The following is a 19,961-nucleotide window of genomic DNA, read 5'->3' as shown; positions in this document are numbered from 1 at the left end:
GCTTATACCGCTTTGCACTCAAATCTTTTCAAAAGGCGAATGTTTGCCCACAAGAATCCCACCTGCTCTTCCAAAGTGACAGAAACACCCAGCAGTGTGGGCGGTCACTCCTGGGCAGTGACGGAGGACAGTGACCAGCTGTCCTTGGCCACGTGCGGCCCGGCGTGGCTGCAGCGAGGGGCCTGCAGGGACCCCATCGTGAGGGCTCCCTGCAGGGATAGAGGAAAGGACCTTCCTTTCCTGGGGCGCTGCATGCAGGTCCCCGGCCTACAGAGAACGTGTAGGTCCGTAAGGGCGTAACTTCAGCCAGAAGGTGCCTTGGCCAAGGAGTGGGGGGTGTGGGTTTTGTTCGTGTTCCTGGAAAGGGGACTTCCAGGGGCCAGGGTGGCACAGGGCAGGCATTCTGGACCTCCCAGGGTCCCTCATGGGGGTTTTCCCCAGGCCAGGAGGCCGAGGGGGCCTTAGGGCCTGGTCCGCAGTGAGGGTACAAGTGCAGAGGTTGGTTCCGGTCTTCAGGGGGCCTCCAGTACCCCCATCACAGAGGGAAGCCCTGGCAGGAGGGTGGCCGCACTGGCTGGAGTGGCGGGGACCCTGCGGTGTCGAGGACTGTGCTGCCTCATGCTGAGGGGGTCAGCTGAGACAAGGACCCTTGATGGTGGTTTCATGTGTCATGTGGCTGGACTAACGGTGTCTAGACAGCTGGTAAAGCAGTGTTTCTGGGTGTGCCCTGTGGGTGTTTGTAGAAGAGTTGAGTGTGTGACTCTCTAGGGGAGCAAAAACCACTCTGTCCTCGGGGGCCGGGGCGGAGGGGGGCTCATCCAATCATTAGGAGCAGAGCAGGAAGGAGGAGGAAGGGCGAATCCACTCTTTCTTCCCAAGCTGGGACCTCAGAGCTCCTGGTTCTGGAGCCTCTGGACTCCGAGGGAATCTTACGGCAGCTCTCGGGTCTCGGGCTCGCAGCGGCAGGCCCCCAGGACCCCGGGAGCCCCTCCCTGTAACACCTCTCATCTGTCTGTCCCCCGAGTCCCGCTGCTTTGGAGAAGCCTGACCGCTGCAGAGCCCAGGTGGGGTGTCAGTGTGGCCTTTTCCCGGCTCCCACGGTGGCACAAGCTAGACACTGGAGAGGAGAGGGTGCCGGCTCCCAGTTCCACTTGGCTCGTGGGAGGGGCAGTCCTCAGGAGTACGTGCGCTTTGACTTGCTCTCAGGTGAACACATAGGGATGAAACGGCTGCCTCCGGGGCAGGTGTGAGTCTCACTGTACGAGAAGCTGTAGGAGCATTTCTGAGGTGATGTGTGTGGATACCTTGCTGACGGCGTACCGGGTCCCAGCTGAGCCTCGGCTCGACGCCGGGGGTTGTCAGCGTCGCGTGTGACCATTCTGCCCAGCAAACAGTGGGACCTTGCTGTGGTTTTCATTTCCATTTCTCTAATGATGCCAGGCACCCTCCCAGGTGGACGGTGGCAAACACGCTTGGTCCCAGACACCTCCGAGCGAAAAAGGCTTGGACGGCAAAGACAGCCAATAATTCCACCTTGCCTGAGCCTTCACTTCATGGCAGCGAGGGGCTGGCCGCAGCCACCCTGCCTCAGAGACTGAGGTTTCAAACCAGGAGCTACAAAGGCCCCATCGTCCTAACAGGTCAGGTACAGTTCTTGGCCCCAGGCAGGAGCCACCAGGAGCTCCGACCTCTCAGAGATAGTGCCCAGTGCGGGCACAGGTCTGTGGGGCACTCCTGGGAATGGGGCGCAGTGAAGGGCGGGGAGAGGGCCCCCTGCTGTGGAAGGAGAGATCCTGAGGACAACCGCTCAGCCCGCCCCGACCAAGGGACACACACCATCCCACCCCATCCCCCAAATGTCCCAGGCTCGCCGCCCGCTCTGCCCTCCTCGCGCTGTGAGACTGCGCCCAGCCCAGCATCGGGTACCCCCGCCCTGACGGCCTCCTGCCACACCTACCTCTTGGGAGAGACCCAGTCATCTCAGAAACTGCCCAGCAGCGCTAATTCAAGGCCCGCGGCGGGCCAGGCGGATCTGCGACCCAGGTACCCCACCTGGCCAGCCGTGAGGGTCTGAGGTCAGTCCCCTGGCTTGCCCGCCCCCAGGCCACACGCTGACAGTGTTCGCACCTGGTGCGGAGGCGGAGGCAGCGGAGCCCAGGAGGAGCCCGGCTTGGCGGGCAGGTGAGGGTGTCGGCGCCTAGACACCTGGCCCCGCCCCAGACACGCCCCGGGCACGCCCCCAGGCTCCAGCCCGCTCCCTCCGGCTCCAGCTCCGCCCCAGCTGCCTCAGGGCAACCTGCCCCGAGGACGTCCTAGAGCCCCGCCCATAGGTAGGCCACGCCCATCTGTCCCGCCCCTCGTCCCGCCCCTGCTCCCCTCGCAAGTTCTGCCCCAGGAGCTTCCGGACGCGGAGTCACACAAGACGCATGCGCTGGGCGGGCTCCGGAGCGTTGCCGTGGCTACAGGTGACGCTACGCTAGAGCGCGGGCTGCGCTTCCGGGGCGGGGCGCGGTCGCCGGAAGTGTGTGGCCGCCGGGGCCATGGCGGCGCTCAGCGTCGTCTGCCTGCTCCTCGGGGCAGCGTCCTGGCCGCCCGTCGCAGCCTCGGGCGAGGAGTTCTGGCCGGGCCAGTCGGCAGCCGACATCTTGTCGGGGGCGGCGTCCCGCAGACGGTAAACGCGCGTCCGCGCCCTCTGCGGGGCTGGGGGGCTGGGACCGGATTGGGGGTGGCGGCCGGCGGTAGGGGCGGGGCTGGGAGCGGAGCGGAGGGGCCGGCCTGGGGCAGAGGATCCTACAGATAAACAAGGCTTGGCTTTCTTAAGAACCACCCATTCGAATATCCGGTTCTCGGGCTCCTCAAACCCCGGGCAAGGCCCGCATCACCTAACAGGGGCCCACGGCCTGCGCTTCCTGGGGCTCCGGGAGGTCCCGGCTGCCGGGGCTACCTTGGCTCGCGCCCCCCGCCTGGGAGCCCGACGGGGAGCGGAGGCCGATCCATCCAGATGTTGGTTGTTTTCGTAGATAAGTCTCAGGAATGAGAAACAAGCCTCTGGGTCGTTCAGCGGTTACTGAGGGCTTGACCCAAACCAGACCGCTGGATGCGGGGTGTAGAGATGGTGAATGGGCCCCTTCGTCTCGGTGTTGGCAGGCTTGGGGGGTTAGAGCCCCAAGCCGAGGATTACCAAGCAGCCTCATCTGCAGGAGCAGAGATTGTGGGAAGAACTAATGCAGAGAAGGGAGGGGGGCGGACAGAAGCCGAGGACCCCTGCCTGGGTTTTGTAGAGGGGTCTTGCTTTGGATAGGGCAGCAGTTCTCCAAGTGTGTCCAAGGACCCCCAGCTGCCAGGCCTTAGAAACACCAGGTTGCTGTCTGTTCTTTTGCCCACATTCCCTCTTGAGTTTACTGTGGGGTTTTTCCAGAGACCATCAGGCCTGTGATACACAGGGGATGCAGAAGCAGGCAGGAAAATCCAGCTGTCACCAGACCAAAGAAATTTGCAAAAACTGAAAACATTGCTACTCTTCTTACTAGTAGGAAAATACACAGGCGTTCTCACTGTGGCTTGGGGTAATGAACTGGATTAGTATCCATGAGGATGCAGGTTTGATCCCTGGCCCCACTCAGTGGGTTAAGGATCTGGCTGTTGCCGTGAGCTGTGGTGCAGGTCGAAGCCACCTCTCCCATCTGGTGTTGCTGTGGCTGTGGTGTAGGCCTGCAGCTGCAGCTCCAATTAGATTCCTGGCCTGGGAACTTCCATATGCTGCAGGTGTGGCTCTTTTAAAAAAAGAAAAAAAGAAAAAAAAATACGCTTATTTTTCATTTGGAAATTCTAATGATAACAGGTGGTAGGCTTATTATCGTTACTTTTAAGGAAATTCGTAAATACTTTTGAGAATTCTTTAGCTTCTAATACAGGAATCAACAGGTTTAACCCACATAAACAACGTCCTGGGGTCCTCAGTCATTGTTAAGAGTGTGCAGGGGTCTGACGACCAAGAAGGTTGAGGACCCCGGAGTACAGGTGCTCAGGCTCTAGGCGCTGAGACTCCCCTGCGCTTAGCTGTGACCATTGCTGTGGTTAAAGGGGTGCTGAGATGTCTTCTGCGCCTGCTTAACGGGTCCCCTAGAAATGGGTGGGTAGCTGCCTCCACTTTCCAGACCAGAAACCACTAGCCTTGTGTGGGTGGGGGGTGGGGGGTCTTCTGTGCGGAGCCCTGACCCGCTCTTCCCTGCCAGGTACCTTCTGTACGATGTGAACCCCCCGGAGGGCTTCAACCTCCGCAGAGACGTCTACATCCGAGTCGCCTCCCTCCTGAAGACGCTGCTCAAAACCGAGGAGTGGGTGCTGGTCCTGCCCCCCTGGGGCCGCCTCTACCACTGGCAGAGCCCCGACATTCACCAGGTCCGGATCCCCTGGGCCGACTTTTTTGATCTTCCGAGTCTCAACAGGAACATCCCTGTCATTGAGTACGAGCAGTTCATTGCAGGTGAGGCGGTCTCTCACCTGGGGCCGGAGGGCCTTGCTTCTGGGGGGCCAGCTGGGGCTCCTCTCCGGTCCCCGCGCCGCCAGTGCTCTCGGTCTTTCCGTGGTTTTTCTGGGGACATAGTTCCGACGTGTGCGAGCTTTGTGTCCCTGGCCTCTGAAAGCCCTGGCTGCCTCGTCACATGTGCTGGGGAGGCCCTGCTCCTCCGGCCGGTCTTGTCCCAGAGGACCACGGGGCTCCCACCCTGTGCTGTGGAGAACATGGCGCGTGGGTGACGTTGATCACGTCTGGGGACGCGTGAGGGCACGTCCTCGTCCCCACGGTCCTGCTCAGGCTCCCATGTGAAGGTGGTTGGGGGAAGAGTTGAAGATTCTTAGAATGGAGGTACTCAGAGCTTGCTGTGGCTTCGAGCAGAAGACAGAAACTTAAAAAAGCAGTGACCGTGACTTCCTGCAAGAGGGCGTCTCGGTTCCTGAGCAGTGGTCACCGAGTCCCTGCTGTGCAGGGCCTGGCAGGCCGAGTTGGCGCCCCCGCTAAGGACAGGTGACGCGTCCTCTTTGTCAGGTTCTGTTTGTGCTGCACGGATGAGCCCGTCACTCGGAGGCGTCTTCCGTGTCAGGGTCGGCGCGGGGACCCTGCAGGCCGGGAGTCGGGCAGTGTCCGCTGGCAGCTGCGCTCCTCTGAGAATGGAGCATCCTCTCCGACCCAACGGGCCGTGTGGCTGGGTGTTTAGTCCCACCAGGCTCGGCCTGGGCAGCAGGCTCAGTCACGGCCCCCAGGGAGCCTGCCCCTGACCTGTGGCGGGCAGGTCCTCGGCCATGAGGTGGGGCCTGGTGACCGGAGACATCGTCCTCCCTGCCACTCTCCAGGCTGTGTCCCTTGAGGCGGGGCAGCGGGGCCAGGGGGGCACAGGCCCTGGGGGATGGACTGTGGGGGCGGCAGCCCAGCCTGACCTCCTGCTCCGGTCAAGGATGGCATCAGATGCCATCCCTGGAAGGCCACGGACCGCAGGCCCCTGGCACCTCGGTGTCTTGTCGCTGTGCGAGGAGCCCCTGAGCTCAGGCATCAGGTGTCAGACCGTGGCCTTAGCGCCCCCGCCACAGCCAGTGGGAGACGGGTTCACCCCCCGGGGCTCTCGGGTTCCTGGGCTGCCCTGTTCTGCCTTTGGGCGCATCTTCTGTGACCACTGGGTCCTGGCGTGGTGGGAGCTCCAGGCGCGGCCGGAGCAGTGGGTGAGAGGGACACAGCCCCCCGCGCTCCTGTTGGGATGAGGACAGAGTGCACACAAGAAGTGGGAGCCCAGAGGACAAGAAGGCCGGAGGGCCTGGGGTGTCAGGGCTGGTGCCGGGCCCTGGCGAGGGAGGCGCAGGTTGAATGGCCTCGCAGGCTCGGGCCAGCACCAAAGAAGGGCTGGGGGTGGGGGGCAGCAGAGGAGGAGCTGGGAGGGCAGAAGGGCAGAGCAGGAGCAGCCGGCGGCCGACTCGGGGACCCGCCCTGCCCGCAGGGAAGCGGGGCTGTGGACCTGAGAGGTGGGCCCCAGGGCGAGCCGCATGTCCTGAGAGGAGGTGAGGGGCCTGGACGCCCCCTCCAGGCGGCCCTCCCATCCCCTGGGGGCCCCCCTGTCCTGGGTCACCTGTTTTGTCTTCTCTGCTTTCACGAGCTTCGTCAGGGCCCTCTCGGGGAGGTGGCGGCCTTAATTACAGCAGTGCCGTCCTGTGTCCCGGGTCTGTGCCTGTGGCCGCCTCACCGTCCGCCCCGTCTCCCAGAGTCCGGCGGGCCCTTCATAGACCAGGTGTACGTCTTGCAAGGCTACGCGGAAGGCTGGAAGGAGGGCGCCTGGGAGGAGAAGGTTGACAGCCGGCCCTGCATCGAGCCACCGCTGTACTCGCAGGACAAGCACGAGTACTACAGGTACCGCGGCGGGACGGCTCGTGCACCCAGCTTGGGGGCTCGGCTGCTGTCAGATCACCAGGCCGAGATGCGCTCGCCTCCACGAACGTGTTTGAACGTGGTCGTGGGGGTGTCTCGCCCGGGGCCGGCGGCGGACCTGCCCCGGAAGTGCCGCCACCTCCCCCGGCTCCCCCCCAGCGAAGGGCCAGCGCCACTGGGCTCTGCGACCCGGGCGGTAAGAGCCGCCCCCAGAACACAGCTGTCCAAGGGACGGTTGCTGTCCGGACGCGGGCGCGGGGCGTAAGGCGCTGCTTCTGCTGGGCTCCTCCCGGGCCTCCCGCCTCCCGTCCCACCGTCCAGCCTCCGGAAGGGGCTTCGGTGGTCTCATCAGAGCAGCTGAGGTTCGTGGCTTCTTTTTTCCTTTTAAATGTTCATGAGACCACTGCCTGCGCCACGACCCGTAAGTCTTCGCCCCGAGACACAGCTGAATTGACCGGTGTCAGGCGTGCATCTACACTTGACTTACTGCCGTGGCAACACAGGCTCGACTGACGGGGCGCCGTGGGTCTTCTCTTCCAGAGGATGGTTTTGGGGTTACGAAGAGACGAGGGGGCTAAACGTTTCCTGTCTGTCTGTTCAGGGATCGGCGTCCATCGTCGCGCCCGTGCTTTTGAGAAACACGTCCGCACGGTGAGTGCTTCGTGGGGACGGGGCAGCGGCTGGGGCTGTGCCTGCGTGTCGTGCGCGCTCCATCCTGCCGGCCCCGGAGCGCCCGGCCTGGCCCATGGGGGGCAGCTGGAGGGTGAGACCTGGCCCCCACCCCCCGAGCCAGGGGCCCTGCGGTGGCGCTCGAGGAGAGCGCCCGGGGGGGCGGGCCGCGCCCGCTGTCCTCAGGCTGCTGCTCAGAGCGGCTGTGCGTCCGAGCCTCGTGACGGGGTCCTGGTCCCCTGCTGGTGGGAGGGAGTGGGCGTCACACCCGGACCCTGCCGCAGGCCCCTGTCCCAGGAGGGGTGGACGCGGGTGCAGAGCACCTCGGGCCAGGCGAGGCCAGGAGGGTTTTGAAATGACCCCCAAGGTGACTGGCCTGGGGGAGGAGCGCTGCCCCCACGGTCACCCTGCACGTCAGGCGCTCCCCCCCCCCCAGGGAACCCGAGCGGCGGGCGGTCGGTGGGAGGAACGGCCCAGCTGCTCCTGCCCCACCGCCCTGGAGGCCGCTCTGGCTTCTCCCGCTGGACGTGGGTCTGTGCCCCTGGTGCCTCTCAGAAGCAGGAATCCGGCCGCCTGGCCTCTGCGCGACACCAGGGCCGTCAGCAGAAAGGGACGCGGGGCTCAGATGAGTCACACACAGGCTTTGGTGTGTGAGTCTCCTCGGGAGGGGCTCGTGCTTGGTGGCTGTGCCGGGGTCCAGCCCAGCAGCCGGGGACTGTCCCGAGGAGGAGGGCGGAGGGCGGCAGCGCAGGGCTAACGGAGACGCGCGCTCTCTAGTGGTGCTCGCGCAGCCTCGACTCTGCTGCTGGACAGCAGTGACTTCCCGGGAGAAAAGACGCCAGCTTGCGGAAGCAGCACGGGGTAGCGGTGGAGAAGCGTGTTGCCCGGGCAGGGCGCGCCCTAAACCCACCGGAAGACGACCAGGTAGGACGAGTAGGTCACAGTGGCCCGAGCGTCGGGACCTTTGTGATTCACCACAAGCGCATTGCGACCTTAGGGCAGGCGCTTGGCTGTGGCAGCGGCCACCACCTGTCTTTCTAGCTTGTGTTTAACAGTCAACGACAGGCCTTTGCGCCTGTTTCTCTTTATTGACTAACAAAGCAGCTAACGAAGAACAACTTGGCGAACTGATGAACAGCTCTAAGTGCTTCAGACTCTATCTACACAACTTAACACTTTCTTCTAAACCTCCGAGTGGTGAATACCCTTGTTACCTGGGATTCTCTTAGAAGGAAAAGGAATCTTGCTAAAAACTCCCGTAATTTAGGTGTAGGTAACGAAGAGTTCATTTCCCAAACATTCAGCAAAAGCAAGAATGACTCCCAAGATTTAGATAACAAGTCAAGGAGTTTTTTCTTTAAGGCAGGGAACGAGGAGTTGAGGCGCGGAAAACGGAGCAGAGTCTTTGTTAAAACGGGAAGGACAGAGATTTAGCAGCGTGTCTCCTCAGGCGTCACAGCCTCGTGCTTTCGGCGGGCTGGCGGATGTGCTGCTCTGCAGCCTTTCTTTAGAATCCTCTGGCTTTGTCATCAGGCAGATTCTCTTCTTGAAAATTCTCTTCTTGAAACTAGGCTCCCAGCAGGTGTCCAGGCAGCGTGTTCTTAGGAGCTGCGCTGCAGGTGTGAGTTGCTCGGGTACAGGAAAGAGCCACCCCTGCCACTGGCCACCTGCGTGTCGCCGAGGCTGAGCAGGCGCACAGGCAGGACCCCGTCCTCTGCAGGCTGGGGGTGCTGAGTCACAGCACCGGGCCCCTCCTGGTCCCTTTCAGCCCTGTTCTCTGTGGTGGGAGCACCAGGGGGCCTCTGGGCCTTTGTAACCAGAAGGAAAGCAGGTCTGCATGGGCTTCCGGACGCCTGCCGTGCCGGGGCCCATCTCCACCTGCAGAGACAAGGAAGCACGAGGTGGCCGAGGGCACCTCCTGTTGGGTGTTGCCTGTGTCCTCAAGCGATGGGGTTTCAAAAGCACAGCGGGCTGCAGTTAGGCTGTGGCATGGTTTCTGAGTGCCATTTGCAGGTGCGTGGAGCCGAGCCCGGGAGAGACTCGTGCCCAGAGACCCCTCCGCTTTGCAGAGATGCTCGAGGGGCAGGGGCCGCGGGGAGGAGGCCGGACAGCTGGCGGGTTGCCCCACCACACAGGAACCTCCAGATGTGAGAAGACTGACCAAAGAGAAGGTGCCCCGGGCGCTGCATTAAAATCAATCAGCTGCCCATGAGCGGACCCACTACCAAGGAGGACGGCGCACAGGGGAGGGCACAGCCGCTCCGCGCCGTCCGTGCAGGACCCCACCGGGGACAGAGTCCCCGCGCGGTCAGAGGAACGGAAGCGGGCGGGGGACCAGCTGTGCGGGCTGCTGCCCGGGGAGTTGGAGACCCCGGAGGCCACGTCTGAGGTCGCCACCTTTTGCACGTGTCCCTGCTCGGGCGTGAGAGGATTTCTTGGACCTGCTCGTGTGGTGGCCTTGACGGGTCCCCGCTTTCTGCCGCGGGAAGCAGTTCTGCACAGTGGGGCGGGGCGGGGGCTCGTCGCAGCGCAGAAGCCAGGTCTGCTTTCGGAGGGACGGCCACTGAGCTGACGTCCCCGCACGGCCACCAGGGCAGAGGGCGTCAGTCTCCGTGAGGCTGAGAGGTGAAGCGGGGCTCCCTGGGCTGTTAATTGGTGTGAGGAAACGCCTTTGAAATCGTTTTCTCTAAAGCATCTGTTGAAACTTTTTGTCAGGTCACTGCAGAAGTTTTCAATTATGTATATATATATATATATTTCTTTTCTTTTCTTTTCAGAGCTGCACCCGCGGCATATGGAGGTTCCCAGGCTAGGGGTCCAATCAGAGCCACAGCTGCCGGCCTACGCCACGCCACAGCCACGCCAGATCCTTAACCCACAGAGCGAGGCCAGGGATCAAACCTGCAACCTCATGGTGCAGCCTCAAGTTCCTAGTCGGATTCGTTTCCGCTGTGCCACCACAGGAACTCCCAGTGTTTTGTGTATTTAAATTCTTTAGTCTCTTTATTCTTTAAAGGTTTCTGGGGGGGGGGGTCAGTCTAACCTTTACCATCTGGACGTTCGTAAACATTCATTCACATTCTACTTTGAGAATCTTCTGTGGTGTCCATTTGTATGTTTGACTCTGAGCCATGTGACTCTAACCCAAGACTGTTCTGGGCCAAGGACAGCATCTCCTGACCGCCCGGGGCCCGTGTCCCAGCGCAGGGCACCTGGGAGCCGACCTCTCCAGCCCCGCCGTGCCTCCCGGCGGCCCAGTCCTGGGCAGAGGCGGCCTCCGGGGAGCATCCCTTCCACGTGGTGGTTCCTCGGGCGGGCACCGAGCCCCCACTGAGGAGCCAGCTTTTGGCTGGAGGAGCAGACGTGACGGGAGCACCGAGTCCCTGTTCCACCAGGCGCTCTGAACGTCGGGGTGAACACCGACTCTGACGTCTTGGCGGTGGCCGTCCTCACGCGGCCCTGCCCTCGACCCGGTGACCCTAGGGTTGGGTCCCGCATGTGCTAGCGTTGACCTGTCTTTGCATCCCTGGCGTGAAAGCCATTTGTCACGGGCGTATCGTCTTATGACCCTGCCGGCTTCTAACTGTTGGTTCTGTGTGTCTTATCTGTGGGGTTTTGCTTTTTTTTTTTTTTTTTTTTTGCGTCGGCACAGGTGAGCTTGGTGGCCCTGCCAGCTCCGTGCCGGGGACCGGGGACCGGAGGCGCTCACTGGGAGTGGTTAGAATCACTAGGAGTCAAGCCTCCCTCGGGCTCGTGTGGGAGGCTCAGCGGGGGACTTTGTCCCGAGTGCCCCTGGCCGGGCCCCCTCGCAGCCGTGCTCTCTGGAGCGCGTGACCCTAAAAGCTTCCTTTCCTGTTTCAAACTAGGTCCGTGATGTTGGACCGAGCCGAGACCCTCCTGCACGACCACTACGGGGGGAAGGAGTACTGGGACGTGAGTGTCTCCGGGCGGCAGCCCTCCGCCCCTGGTGGGAAAACCCGCAGGGCGACAGCTCTGGCTGCACCGCTGGTTCCCACCAAAAGCCCCTCAGCGGCTGTGGGGTCCCAGGGCCCAACAGCGAGCGCGCCACCCCCACAGGGACAGGGCTGGGGGCAGGGGGTGCGTCCTGGGGGCCTGGAATTAGAGCTCTGGCCGCCTCCCCAGCTTTGAAAGGGAGGGGCGTCCTTAGTGCAGGACTGGCTCCCAGGAAGAGCAGCTCTGGGTGAACAGACGGGCCGGGGCTTCTCCGGGCGGCAGCACCGCGGGGTGACTGGTGACGCTTCGTCCTGGGTCGTCTGCTCTGCAGAAGGCTTGGGCCTGGGGGGCCTCGTGCAGCCGAGTTTGGCAAAAGCAGAGCCCCGGGGAGCGTCGAGTAGGTGGGGGCCTGGCCACGCCGGGTCCTCCGACCCGCAGAAACGCCCTTGGAAGGGGCGCTGTGCTGAAGTGCGGGAGCAGGCTTCGGGTCCGCTACAGCTTTCTTCGAGTAGAACCCACACCCAGCTCCTAAGCAGACATCTTCCAGCCCGCTTCTCCTCCCCGTGGGGGTTTGCGCCCCTCCCCATCTGCTCCGGTGGCCTCTCCGGAGGCCCCCGCGTGGGAACCGTTTCCCCAGGTCTGTTCCTTGGCGCTCCCAGCGGAGTGGACAGAGCGCGGTGGCTGCATGCCACCTCATCCCGTCCTGTCCCTGTGGATCCTGTGGGTCGGGCAGGAGCCTGAGGAAGTGGGTGTCATGTCCCCCACAGCTGCTGACCTCCCAGCCCCTGGGCTCTGCCCCGGGGGTGGGCTGGGCTGAGACCCCCGCTCCCTGGCCAGCCACCTGGGTGCCTCCTGGGCGGGTCGTTTCACAAGCAGGGATGTGCCATTGTCATCTCGTGGGCACGGCTCTTCTGTGCCTCTCGACGGCACTGTGGGCCGGAGCCAGGGGACCCGCGGTGGGGAGCCGTCGGTGGCGGCCTGCAGAGGCCCCTCCCAGCATCGCAGCCTGCCCTGTGGCCCGTGACGCTCCTTACCCCTGACTGGCGGCACTGGCACACTCCCATGCACGGCCCAGGCCTGACGAGAGCCCGCCCGGGGCCCCGACTGCTGTCCCTCTCTGGCCGGGCCGCCAGGGAGCCCCGGGGGTGCGGGGTCACGGGGTCACGGCCCGTCCATCCCGCCCGCAGACACGGCGCAGCATGGTGTTCGCCAGGCACCTGCGGGCGGCGGGCGACGCATTCCGGAGCAGTCGCCTCAACTCCACCGACGCGGCCGACAGGACCCCCTCCACGGAGGACTGGACTGAGAGGAAGGTAGCTGGGCCCCCGGCCCCCGCCCCAGCCTCCCCGCCCGCGCTCAGCAGGGGCCCGCGGCCTGGCCGTTGCCTCTTGGGTGATGTGCACACGCTTCCAGCCCAGCGCCCCGAGGGCGGCTCTCAGGGTGGAACGAGGCCGCAGGTGTGACGGCAGCGAGCAGGGGCCCATCCAGGTGGCGTCTGCTGCTTCCCGTGTGACCTGGGAGCAGCAAGAGCAGAGGCGAGACTCCACTGGGCCCGCTGGCAGCGCCCGGAACCTCTGGGTTTGGAGCCAGCCTTTAAAAAGGCTTTTCCCGGAAAGGTTGGGTTTTCCCATAGTTCAGTTTCAACAGATGGTATATATGCCGTGTCTCCAAATCGACAGGGTTTTTTAAGCATTTTTCGCGTGGCGTAGTTGACTTCTTTTTCGCGTAGTTTTTCAATTTTTTTTTTTTTTTTTTTTTTTGCTTTTTAGGGCCGCACCCTCGGCATATGGAGGTTCCCAGGCTTGGGGTCTAGTCGGAGCTACAGCTGCCAGCCACAGCCACACCAGATCCAAGCCGCATCTGCGACCTACACCACAGCTCATGGCACTGCTAGATCCTTAAGCCACTGAGCGAGGCAGGGATCGAACCCGCGACTTCATGGTTCCTGGTCAGATTCGTTTCCACTGCGCCACAACGGGAACCCCTCCCGTGGTTTTTAACAGCACATTATTGCAGAGAGAGGAACCCGTGTCGTCTGGTCTCCTCCACGGGACATTCGGGCTGTTTCCCGGGGACTCGTGTGGGTCCCGCCCTGAGCAGGAGGCCCTTTGGACAGGCTTGCCCGGGAGGATGAGCACTGGACAGGGGGCTTTGCGTTTGTCTGCAGCGTTCCACTGACTCCTTTTTATTCCCCAGGAAGGTCATTAATCCTCGGGGTTGTAGGCCCATCCCCCGCCCCCGCCCTGCCCCCGAGAATCAGTCCCTAGACGGCCCGTCGGGGCCCCTGCGTGGCGGCGCGTGGCCGGCCTCAGCCTGCCGGGTCCTCCCCGCAGGTCCAGCTGGGCTCCTCGCTGGGCGGCCCGTACCTCGGCGTGCACCTGCGCAGGAAGGACTTCATCTGGGGGCACAGGCAGGACGTGCCCAGCCTGGACGGGGCCGTGAGGAGGATCCGCAGCCTCATGGAGGCGCACCAGCTGTCCAAGGTGTTCGTGGCCACAGACGCCGTCAGGAAGGGTAGGCCCGCGGCTCGGGGGGGCGGGCCTGCCCTGCCCGGCGCTGTCCCGGGCCCCGCGCGCAGGCTCACGCGGCTGCTGCCCGCAGAGCTGGAGGAGCTCAAGAGGCTGCTGCCGGAGATGCTGCGCTTCGAGCCCACGTGGGAGGAGCTGGAGCTCTACAAGGACGGCGGCGTGGCCATCATCGACCAGTGGATCTGCGCGCACGCCAGGTCTGCGCCGCCCGGGCTCCTGCGTCTCAGCCGCCCCCGCCCCCCCGCCCCGGGAGGCAGGCTGCCCGGCGGGACGTGGGCGCCTTAGGGCTGGTCCGCCTGTCGGCCTGGGGTGACTCCCTCTGCTTCCAGATGCTCAGACACGCGGGCGTCTGGGCGTGGGCGCCTGTGCTCCAGGTGGCAGGGGCCCGTCCTGAGAAAGGTCCAGGGAGAGGGCCTGTCCTGCTGCGGAGCTGAGGGCTGAGGGTGGGCGCGGCCCTGCTCGGCCCCGAGGTTCTGTTGGGGCGGGGGGCTTCCCTCTTGGCCGCAACCTTGGCCTCAGCCCTGGCAGTGACCTAAGGGACAGACCTCGGGTGTGTTTGTCCCAAAGCTCTGTCCCTGGAGGGGGCGTTTCTTGTTCCGCCCGCCGAGGCCTTGCAGCTCCGTCCCTCAGCCGGGAGGACCTGCCTGGCAGGTGGCGCCTGGGTCTGGACCCCTGCCCCGAGCCCCCCAGGTCCGGCAGAGGCTGGAGCCCCCCCCCCCCCCCCCCGCCCAGGACCTGTCTCCCCAGCACCTGCGCTGCCCCCGCCTGGCCTCCGGGCTCCGGGCGGGCGCCGTCACGGGGGCGGGCAGGTTGGCGCTGTGGCCCTGGTAACGTCGCCTCCCCGGCAGGTTTTTCATCGGCACCTCCGTCTCCACGTTCTCCTTCCGAATCCAGGAGGAGAGAGAGATCCTGGGCTTGGACCCCACGACCACGTACAACCGGTTCTGTGGGGACGAGGAGAAGGCGTGCGAGCAGCCCACGCACTGGAAGATCGCGTACTGAGCGGCTTCCCCGGGCCTGCGTTATCCTGGGGTGTGTGCACCCCGGCCGGGGGCTGGGAGGCTGTCGCCCCTTGGGTCTCAGGCCTGGAGCCGCACCGTGTGTGCCCCACGCTGTCGTTGCGGTGACCCGGCACCGCCACATCCCTGGGATTCGGGCTGTGTTTGCGTCGGGACCTGGAACCGCGCCTGCCCAGCCAGCGGGACCCCGTGACACCACGGAGGTGCCGGCTTGTCCTTCGCGACCCTGGCCTGGAGGGCTTTCCAGCAGCGGCGCCCGGGCTGCTCCCATCCTGGGGGCAGGTGGCCATGGCGCTGCCCCTGCCCGGATGGGGCGCGCCGTCCTTTCACCCCCCGTGGCGGCCCCAGAGCAGAGCCCTGAGTGCTGCCGTCCCTGCGCGGGGGCGCGTGCGGCCTTCACAGCAGGCGGAGCAGGTCGAGGCCTTTGGGGGCCTGTGACACCCTGTGCTCCTCCCACCTCTACACACACACACCCCCACCCCACCAGCCAAAGCACCAGGACGTTCCTGGCAGGTGTGGTTTGTGTGCTCACCCGGGCAGCCCCTTCCTGGCTGTTGGCAGGGTCGCCCTGGTGTCTGGCCTGTGACGGGCGCAGCAGCAGCAGCAGCACCGGGAGCGGCCGGGTGCTGGTCCTAGAAGCCCTGCTCCCCTTGGGCAGGGGTGGGGCCGAGAGGAGAGCGGTCGCTCCAGCCTCAGTGGCATCTCAGCACGGCCACCACCAGGGCACTGCCTGGGGCCCCCGCCAGGCCCCTCTGACCCTGCGCCCCCAATTCCCACCACACCTGGTGATTGGCGAGAACCCGAGCTCAGCCTGGAGCCTGCAGAGCCCTCAAGTCCAGGGCCCCCAGAGCACGAGCCCTTCCTGTGTCTCCTCCCGAGGTGGCCCCGTGCTCGGGCTGGCCCGTGGTGTCACAGGTGTGCAGGGAGAAGGACCAGGTGTTTATTCTTCCCCTGTTTGTACACCGAACGCTGATAAAGTGAGTTTTCTAGAAATGTCCTCCTACCGTGTGTCCTCTCGGCAGAGCCAGGCTGGGCGTTTGGTGTGGCCGTCACCTTTCTTAAGCAAAGCAGCTGCTTTGTCTTCGTCCGTGGCTTTGTGGGCGTGAGCACGTCGGGGGGCGCCAGCCTGGCATCGCCTGCACGCCTGGCTCTTTGTCCTTGGACATCAGCTGCCAGGCTTCTTCAGGAAGCACCTGCGGTTCTGGGAACCTGAGGGCTGCCCGGGAGCTTGTGCACCCTGCGGGAAGGGCCAGCCCGCCCAACATCCTTTCAGAGGGCGGGGAGCGGTGGGCTTGGGGAGCCGGGCGGGCGCTGAGGCCGCGCCTCGGAGACGCCACAGGGGGAGCAGGAGTGAGTCTTGGGGGGCAGTGGGCTGGGGTGGGAGCCCCTGGGGCGTCTGAGTGGGGAAGGGTCATAGGCCGGGGGCAGTGAGGGGGTCTCAGCTGGGAGGACGGCGGAGCTGGTTTCCAAGGGGCCGGGGGCCTGTGGTCTCGGCCAAGTGGAGGGGGCAGGGCAGCAGTCCTTGGAATTGCAGAAATGGGGCCAGTGGAAGAGGAGGGGCCGGAGGGGCTGTGGGCCGTCGGAGCCTCCGGCGGAAGCCTCCCACCAGTCACGCCTGGCGTTGGCACCCTCAACGGGCACGTGCCCAAGAGGCCCTTGGGTGGACCGGCAGCCGCCCTCTGCAGGCCACAGGCTCCCGGACAGGGACCCACCTTACGTCTGGAGCTGCCCTCGCTGGGCACTGGGTGGGGCTTATAAACCGGCTGGTCATGGAGGGGCCCCTGACGCCGCAGGCCTGGATGGTCCCCTTGCTGATGGGACATCAGGGGAGCTCGCTGCCACGGAGCCCGGGGCCTGGCGGCCAAGGGGAGGCGGCGAGGCGGCCTGTGTCCTTGGAGCTTTCCTCATGCTCATCGGCCTCGCGAAGCCCAGGGCTCTGCAGAGACCCTGCAGCAGCTGACTTTCCGTCCCACTAAAGGTGGACGGGCACCGTTCCTTCCTCAACGAGGACCGTGGGCCTCCCGGGAGCAGCGGGCTCCCGGCAGGGTGGCTCTGCTCGTGGGCTCTGGCGGTCCGGGGCGAGGCCCTCCGCTCGCAAGACACCCTGGACAGGTGCCAGGGCCGTGGATGGGGAGGGCAGACCTGGCCGCTGACCTCAAGCCGAAGGACCACTCGGGGTCCTGCATCTCGACCAGGCCCTCCAGGATGGAGGATGGTTGGGCCCAGGGGCGTGTGTGAGGCGTCACCTGTGACCATAGTGGGGGGGGGTCACTGCGGTTCTCACGGTCGTGCGGTCTCCACCCAGCAGCCAGCTGGCGCAGTCCACCCACAGACCCGCGGCTCGCGCACCTGTGTGCGTGTGTGTGCATGTGTGCGCACGTGCACTCGCTCGCACCTGTGCGGTCTGGGGACTCGCGTGCGGGTTCATGGGTCCAGCGCCACAGCCAAGCTCTGGGCAGTTCCCTCGAGGGCCCCCCTTGAGAGCCACAGCCCCTCCCACCGGCAGCTGTGAAGCATCCCCGCCCTCCCCCCGCAGGCGGCCCCTTCACCCATCTGCGTGTCACCCACTCGAGTGGGGTGTCATCCCAGCATAGCCTAAGTCAGGAAAGCAGCATGGAACATTCCGGGCCGTCCAGCTTCCCGTGGGGCTGGTTCTCTGGGCGGCGGGCTGCCACCATCGCGTTTTTCTACTTCAGGAGCGGTCGCTGCATTTGGACCAAGCGCGCATCCTGGGTGCCCTCTGGGCTGCAGGGAGGACCCGCCGTCCCCTGCGGTCTCCGTCCGCGCCCCCACCCCAACCCGGTCCTGAGCGTCCTGTGGGGGAGGAGCCGGGAGGTTGGGTGTCCGGCAGGTCACCGCTGGGTGGAGAGAGGGGCCAGCGACACCCCCTCAGAGGACCGTCGGGGGCGCGTGGGGCGCACGGGGCCAACCAGCGCCTGGCCTGGCGGGAGAGCCTTGGAGGAGGGGCAGCCCTGCGAGGCCCTGGGCGGGGAGGCACCTGCTTGCTGGGGAAGTGGAGGCAGGTCCCAGTCCTGAGGCCAGTGGCAGAGGTCCGCGCTGTTGGGGGGTGGGGGCGGGGAGGAGCCCCGTGAGAGACTTTTGCAGGTGGAGGCGAGTAGGGGACCCTGTCAGATGGGGAGGAGCAGGTGGGAAGTGACCGGAGCCGAGGGCCAAGCTGAGCTACTCCAGCCTGCGGCCACCGGGTCGGGCGCCCCCTCTCCTGGGGGGACTTAGAGGCTGTGAGTCACACAGTGCGGGGGGGTCCCCCCCAGCTCTCCTCCACACCTCCCAGGCCTCCTCCAGCTGACAGGCTCGCCTCTCCTACCCAGGGGCTCCCACCTCCCCCCCACCCCAAGCTCCTGCACCCACACCTCCCCCCACCCACACCTCACGTTCCTGCACCCGCGCTTCCCACCACCTCACCCTCACCCCAAGTGATAAGGGGAGTGGCTGCAGCAGGCGCTCCCTGGCCACAGCTCTGGGTCCCGGCGTCTCAGGACAGAGGGTGGCACATCTCGCCCCGAAATGCTGTGATGGTGTCACCATGGCAACAGCAGGCCTCCCGAAATAAATCGATGTCAGGTCCCTGGGGACATGGGGAGGGGTGGACACGGGGGAAAGGACGGAGACTAGCGGCTGTGGGGACAGCAGGGTCCCACAGGGTCGGACCGGGTAACCAGCACTCGGGGCGGGGGGCGGGGGGGCGGCCTGTCTGGGTTTCAGCGTCTCCAGACTGAGCTTGTCAGAGGGGAAGTGCAGGCACCTGTGAGCGAAAGCGACAGCCAGGTCTACTGGGACAGCAAGATGTAGGGACACCGTTTTCTTTCCTTTTCGATAATCTGACTTTACCGTGAGGAGGGCAGTAAATGGCAGGAAGAAAGGCGAACCAGCCTCACAGGGCGCCCTCCGCCCCGGGCCCTGCCCTCCCCCCCGGGCTGGGAGCCACAAAGTGCCTAAGAAGAATAATCCTGTGTGAGGCCTGACTGTAAGCAAAGCTACAGCAGAGGCTGAAGAAACTGAAGCTGCAAAGCAGTTTCGAAGATTCCCCCAGCTGATCCTGTTTAGTAAAAATTTCTGAAATATGATTTCCTCTTCTGTTCTTGCGCTTCTTTCCTGTCTGATGCTTATGTGTGTTGTGAGTCATTCTTGGCTCATAATATGGGAACTTTCTCAAACTCCTGAGCTTCCACCCAAGTATGGGCCATTACCTACTTATAAACCTAGCCCTTGTCAAATAGGTTGAAAACAATTGAACCATGCATAAAGAACTTTCCTAAGAATGGGAAGTTTCCCTTCAGAGGAGTAATAGTAAATATTACGCAGAACTGCCACGTAGGCCTGGGGATCTTTGTTGGACGCTGGTCCGTCCCCATGGAGACAGATTAGGGGGTGGTTTGGGTGTTGCCCATGGCCCAACAATTGTGGATATTATAAGACAAGACATATTTTTTTCTATAATAAACGCTACCTGTTGGGACCCAGCAGGTGGAAATTATTATAATTGGCAAGATTTTTTTAATATATAAATTTTATAATTAATAAAGCTTTTTATAATAAGGTTTATTTAGGACAGTTTATGTTCGCACAACCTGCTAATGGTCTGAGGTCAGCCTGACCTCGAAAGCAAGCCATGTGTGAATACCCCACTCCCCATCAATGGTTATTCATGCCTGCTAGAGGAGCACAATAGGTAGCTTAGGCAAGAATATCTATCACCTTATGCCAAATCATTGTTAAAGTAAAAATTAGATACCTATCATTCTGCTTGCTATTTACTTATTTTCTAAGAATAAAAGTACAGTTTGTACGTAATCTTCATTTAAAATCTAAAACTAAAAGAATAGTTTGGAATAATAAATTAACATATATTGTTGTTTGTATAATCATGCATAAGAGTAAAATGTATAAAAGCTGATGCTCTCCTTTCAATAAACGGGTCACCTGCAGCACTGGCTGAGGGAGTTGGCTCCAATTCTTTCCGCGCCTGTTTGTAGCCCCTCCTCCTGTTCGTCGTCTCCTGGCTGCTGGGGCTGGACCCCGCACCCCCGGGCCCCGGGCCCCGCCCTCCACCCCTCCGCCCCCAGGCCCCCTAGCACAGTGCACCGCCTGCACGCCCGCACGCATCTGTCCCGCAGGAGCCAGTGTGGAGTCCGGCAGTGAGACGCAGCCCTCCCGGTCGCCCTTCCCACCCGGAGGCCCGGCTGTGGCCCGAGGCCGCTGGGAGCAGCAGGTGCACGCACCGGGGTCTGTAGCCGCGTCTGTGTGTCCAAGTAACTCCCTAAGCCAAACTCGCAGGTTATGAAAGTCTGATTTTAACTACAGGCTCTGTGCTCCCAAAGCAGATTTGCCAGCACGTTTGAGGCCCACCCGGCACTTTCA

At 63.5% G+C, this 19,961-nt stretch overlaps 1 protein-coding gene across 4 annotated transcripts; it reads left to right on the top strand.

Annotated features, from left to right (window-relative positions):
- On the top strand, positions 2,491 to 19,528 carry POFUT2 (protein O-fucosyltransferase 2). Of its 4 annotated transcripts, none has more exons than XM_021071525.1 (9): positions 2,491 to 2,671; positions 4,236 to 4,486; positions 6,250 to 6,394; positions 6,953 to 7,063; positions 10,948 to 11,014; positions 12,223 to 12,348; positions 13,369 to 13,549; positions 13,637 to 13,760; positions 14,458 to 19,528. In XM_021071525.1, exons 1-9 carry the CDS (start codon positions 2,541 to 2,543, stop codon positions 15,686 to 15,688), a joined length of 2,367 nt encoding a protein of 788 aa, XP_020927184.1. In that variant the 5' UTR covers positions 2,491 to 2,540; the 3' UTR covers positions 15,689 to 19,528. The 4 variants fall into 4 exon arrangements, with proteins under 4 accessions (XP_020927184.1, XP_020927187.1, XP_020927185.1 ...); XM_021071528.1 differs by having other exon boundaries at positions 2,496 to 2,671; positions 14,412 to 15,579; XM_021071526.1 differs by lacking the exons at positions 2,491 to 2,671; positions 4,236 to 4,486 and having other exon boundaries at positions 6,333 to 6,394; positions 7,014 to 7,063.

This window comes from Sus scrofa, chromosome 13, assembly GCF_000003025.6.
Source record: "Sus scrofa isolate TJ Tabasco breed Duroc chromosome 13, Sscrofa11.1, whole genome shotgun sequence".
Taxonomy (NCBI): Eukaryota; Metazoa; Chordata; class Mammalia; order Artiodactyla; family Suidae; genus Sus; species Sus scrofa.
Note: the sequence above shows the minus strand (reverse complement) of the source record. Positions and strands in the feature narration are given on the sequence as shown.

Excerpts from the sequence above, each read along its gene's own strand:
- POFUT2 (XM_021071525.1), top strand. The coding sequence starts at position 2,541 with ATGGCGGCGCTCAGCGTCGTCTGCCTGCTCCTCGGGGCAGCGTCCTGG. Across the intron at positions 7,064-10,947 it reads TTGAGAAACACGTCCGCACG|GTCCGTGATGTTGGACCGAG; the intron begins GTGAGTGCTTCG and ends GTTTCAAACTAG. Across the intron at positions 13,550-13,636 it reads CACAGACGCCGTCAGGAAGG|AGCTGGAGGAGCTCAAGAGG; the intron begins GTAGGCCCGCGG and ends TGCTGCCCGCAG.